Source organism: Propithecus coquereli, unplaced genomic scaffold, assembly GCF_000956105.1.
Source record: "Propithecus coquereli isolate 6110/MARCELLA unplaced genomic scaffold, Pcoq_1.0 Scaffold244, whole genome shotgun sequence".
Taxonomy (NCBI): domain Eukaryota; kingdom Metazoa; phylum Chordata; class Mammalia; order Primates; family Indriidae; genus Propithecus; species Propithecus coquereli.
The window spans coordinates 509,749-514,038 of NW_012147997.1; the positions used below are offsets into that span (position 1 = coordinate 509,749).

Consider the following 4,290-nt stretch of genomic DNA (forward strand, 5'->3'; position numbering starts at 1 on the left):
ATTAGCATGTTATAAATACTTAGAGTTAAAACATTAGTAAGCCAATATTACACTGAAAGACTTACCTTGGGGGCCAGGGTCTCCTGGTGGCCCAGGCAACCCATCCTTCCCTGGTGGCCCAGGCCTCCCATGAGCTTGAGCAGCCAACATTGCTGCTGGCAGCTTGAGCTGGGATAGAAACACAGCCATCCTCTCTTCATGTAAGAAAGAAAAAATAATATATTATGTAATAGAATTTTTTTAAGGAATAGTAAAATATTTATTATAGTATTACTTTATTCATTGATTAGGGAAATGTCAGAGAGAACTATATCATCACATCAACAAAATGGTAATTACAAATTTCATTTCTGATTGCCAAAAAGAATCCATTGGTCATCACATGTAACAATACAGTCTAGAAATGGTTTGCCTTTATATCACGTCAGCAAAGAAAGACAAGTTTCAAGACAATTTCTTCTCTGATACTCATTTAATTCATGCAGAATCCATCTACCCAGGTTCTTTACCTTGCCAATTTGTTTCAAATGGTCCAATATTGTTGGAAGAGTAAAACATCAAACCTTGCTGCTAATTCACACATAGGTTTAGATGGATTTGCTTCCACTACAGCTTTTGGCTCATCATTATCTACCTTGGTCTCAGGTTGCCCACATGGCTCGCTTTCAAGATTAAAATCAACAGAACAGCACATATCAAACCATTGACGTACTGTGCATTCATTAGCCACATCCTTCCGGAACACTTCATTGACATTTTGAGCTGTACGCACTGTATTGGTTCCATGATGGAACTTATATTTGAAAATAACATGAATTTTGACTTATCCATGGTTTCACAAAAATTGCTCTAAAAAAATTTGAAAGATAATCATAAGCCAAAATGTGCATTTGAAAGAATGAGGATGTACCTTCACAATAAAAATAAAACAAGAAGTGTCAAAATGAAATGTCACAGGTATCAACTTTCAAAATTAAGACTTAAGGAAATTAGATATGTCATATTTAATAACTCATATAATTGGTATCCTTTTGTTTCAACCTGAGGAAATCCTTTCAGCATTTCTTGTTAGAGAGATCTAATAATGTTGAACTCCCACAGCTTTTATTTGCTTGAGAAAGTCTTTATCACTCTCCATGTCTTGCCAGGTACATAATTCTTGGTTGGCAGTTTTTTCCTTTCAGTCCTTTGACTATATCATTCCATTTTTCTCCTGGCCTTCAAGGTTTCTGCTAAGAAGTCTACTGTCAGTCTTCTGGTAGTTCCTTTTTTGTGATGGGTTGCTTTTTTCTTTTGCTGCTTTCAAAATTCTCACTTTGTTTTTGATGTTGAGAATTGATTATCATGTGTCTTAGTGAATATCTCTTTATATTTAATCCATCTGGGGTTATTTGGGCTTCACGGATATGGATGTTCATTTCCCTCTCCATATTTGTCTGTCATTATTTCTTTAAATAAGCTTTCTTCCCTTTTCTCTTTCTCTATTGCTTTAATTTATATAATGGTCCACATGGTTGTATCCCGTAAGTCATATAGGCTTTCTTCACTTTTTTTCATTGTTTTTTCTTTTTGCTTATCTGAGTAATTTCAAATGACTTATCTTTGCTCTCACTAAATCTTTCTTCTGCTTGATTGAGTCTGCTATAGAAGCTCTCTATGTAGCTTTTTTTTATTTCCATTATTGTGCTCTTCAGCTCTAGGATTTTTGATTTTTTTAAAGGTGTCTATATTTGAACTTCTTATTTTGTTCACATATTGTTTTGCTTGTTTTGTTAGTTTTCTATCTATTCTTTTGTAGTTCACTGAGCTTCTTTAAGAGGATTATTTTCAATTCTTTGTTGAGTAGTTTGTAGATCTTCATTTCTTTTTTTAAAAAATATTTTAGAATTATTTATTTTCCTCAATATAAGAAAAATGTCAAGATTTATTTCCCATGTTTCTTTTTTTTAATTTCAAAATATTATGTGGGTACAGATGTTTTTGGTTACATGTATCTATTTTGTTATGCTTGAGTCAGGGTTATAAGTGTGCCCATCACCCAGATAGTGTTCATTGTACCCATTAGGTAGATTTTCACCCATCCTTTTTCCCCCCGCCCCCCTATGTGATTTCCACTGAGTTTTACTTCCCTCTGTGCTCATGTGTGCTCATTGGTTAGTTCCAATTTAATAGTGAATACACGTGGTGTTTGTTTTTCCATTCTTTAGATACTTTACTTTGGATAATGGTCTCCAGTTCCAACCAAATTGTTGCAAAATGCCTTAATTCATGGCTGAGTAGTATTCCACAGTATACATATACCACATTTTGTTAAGTCACTTATGAATTGATGAGCACTTGGGTTGTGCCACATATTTGTAATTGTGAATTGTGCTACAAACAACATTCAAGTGCAGGTATCTTTTTGATAAAATGACTTCTTTTCCTTTGGGTAAATACACAATAGTGGGATTTCTGGATCAAATGGTAGGTCTACTTTTAGTTATTTGAGGAATCTCCATACTGTTTTCCACAGAGGTTGTACTAATTTGCAGTTCCACCAACAGTGTATAAGCCTTCCTTTCTCCTTGCATCCACACCAGCATCTACTGTTTTTTGACTTTTTAATAATGGCCATTCTGACAGGGGTAAGGTGATATGTCATTGTGGTTTAAATCTGCATTTCCCTGATGATTAGTGATGTTGAGCATTTTTTCATATGGTTCTTGGCCATTTGTCTATCTTCTTTTGAAATGCTTCTGTTCATGTCTTATGCCCACTTTATAATGGCCTGAGTTCTTTGTAGATTTTGATTATTAGCCCTTTATCAGATATAGCTTGTGCATATTTTCTCCCATTCTGTAGGTTGTCTACTTTCTCTATTGATTATTTCCTTGGATGTGCAGAAGCATTTTAATCAAGTCCTATTTATTTATTTTTTATTTAGTATTTGTAAATTCTTTCTGTGGGCCAATATATAGAAGAGTTTTTGCAACATTTTCTTCTAGCATTCTTTTTAAGTCTTTTATCCATCTTGAGTTAATGCTTGTGAGTGGTGAGAACTATGGATCCTGTTTCATTCTTCTGCATGTGGCTATCCATTCTCCCAGCACCATTTATTGAATAGGACTGGGAATATTGTTGTATGCTTTGTGAAATATCAGTTGGCTGTATGCAGATGGTTTTATATCTGGGTTCTCTGTTCTGTTACATTGCTACATCTCTCTTTTTGTGCCAATACCATGCCGTTTTGGTTATTATAGCCCTGTGGTATAGTTTGAAGTCTGGTAATGTGATACCTCATAAAACAACAAATGTTGGCAAGGATGCAAGAGATAGGAACACTCATACACTGCTGGTGGGACTGCAAATTAATACAACCTCTGTGGAAAGTGATATGGAGATAACTTAAAAAACTAAAAGTAGAACTACCATTTGATCCAGCAATCCCACTACTGGGTATTTACTCAAAGGAAAAAAAAGGCATTCTATAACAAAGACATCTGCACTTCATTTATAGCAGCACAATTCACAATTGCAAAGATGTGGAAACAACCCAAGTGCCCATCAGTACATGAGTGGATTAATAAAATGTGGTATATGTATACCATGGAGTTCTACTCAGCCATAAAAAATAATGGTGAACTAATACCTCTTGTATTATCCTGGATGGAGCTGGAGCCCATTCTACTAAGTGAAGTATCACAAGTATGGAAAAATAAGCATCACATGAACTCACCATTAAATTGGTACTAATTGATCAACACTTATGTGTACATATGGAAGTAACGTTCATCGGGTGTCGGGTAGGTGGGAGGGGGGGAAAGGGGGATGGGTATATTCACACCTAATGGGTGTGGTGCACACTGTCTGGGGACGAGCATGCTTATAGCTCTGACTCAGGTGGTGCAAAGGCAATATATGTAACCAAAATGTTTGTACCCCTGTAATATTCTGAAATTAAAAACTAAAAAAAAGAAATACATCTTTGATGTAAAAAATTCAGCCTGCATTTTGTCCATACAAATATTCCAGAAAAGTTTTTACTGTTAAAATTAGTGTTTATTTTGTTAAGTTATGACCAAACTACAGACAGAACATAATAGAAATTTTAACTGTCAGTTAGAAAATACAGAGGCCAAATCACACAGACCTTGTAAACATTTACTTCAATTTTCTCCAGTCTTCTCACTCAGTTTAGTTCATTCAGTTGAATTGCAAAGGCATTTTTCACTTAAACAGATATGTATGTTTTATGTGTTTTTTGATAAAGAGTAAATTACTTCTGAGTAAAACCTGTTTTCCTATGAG

The 4,290-nt window shown here is 34.7% G+C and overlaps 1 protein-coding gene across 1 annotated transcript in view; it reads right to left on the reverse strand.

Annotated features, from left to right (window-relative positions):
- Positions 1 to 4,290, reverse strand: part of COL19A1 (collagen, type XIX, alpha 1) — a 383,175-nt gene that overhangs the window by 7,639 nt on the left and 371,246 nt on the right. The window contains exon 50 of the mRNA XM_012646513.1: positions 66 to 194. Coding sequence (XP_012501967.1) covers positions 66 to 194 — 129 coding nt within the window. The remainder of the gene's footprint in view (positions 1 to 65; positions 195 to 4,290) is intronic.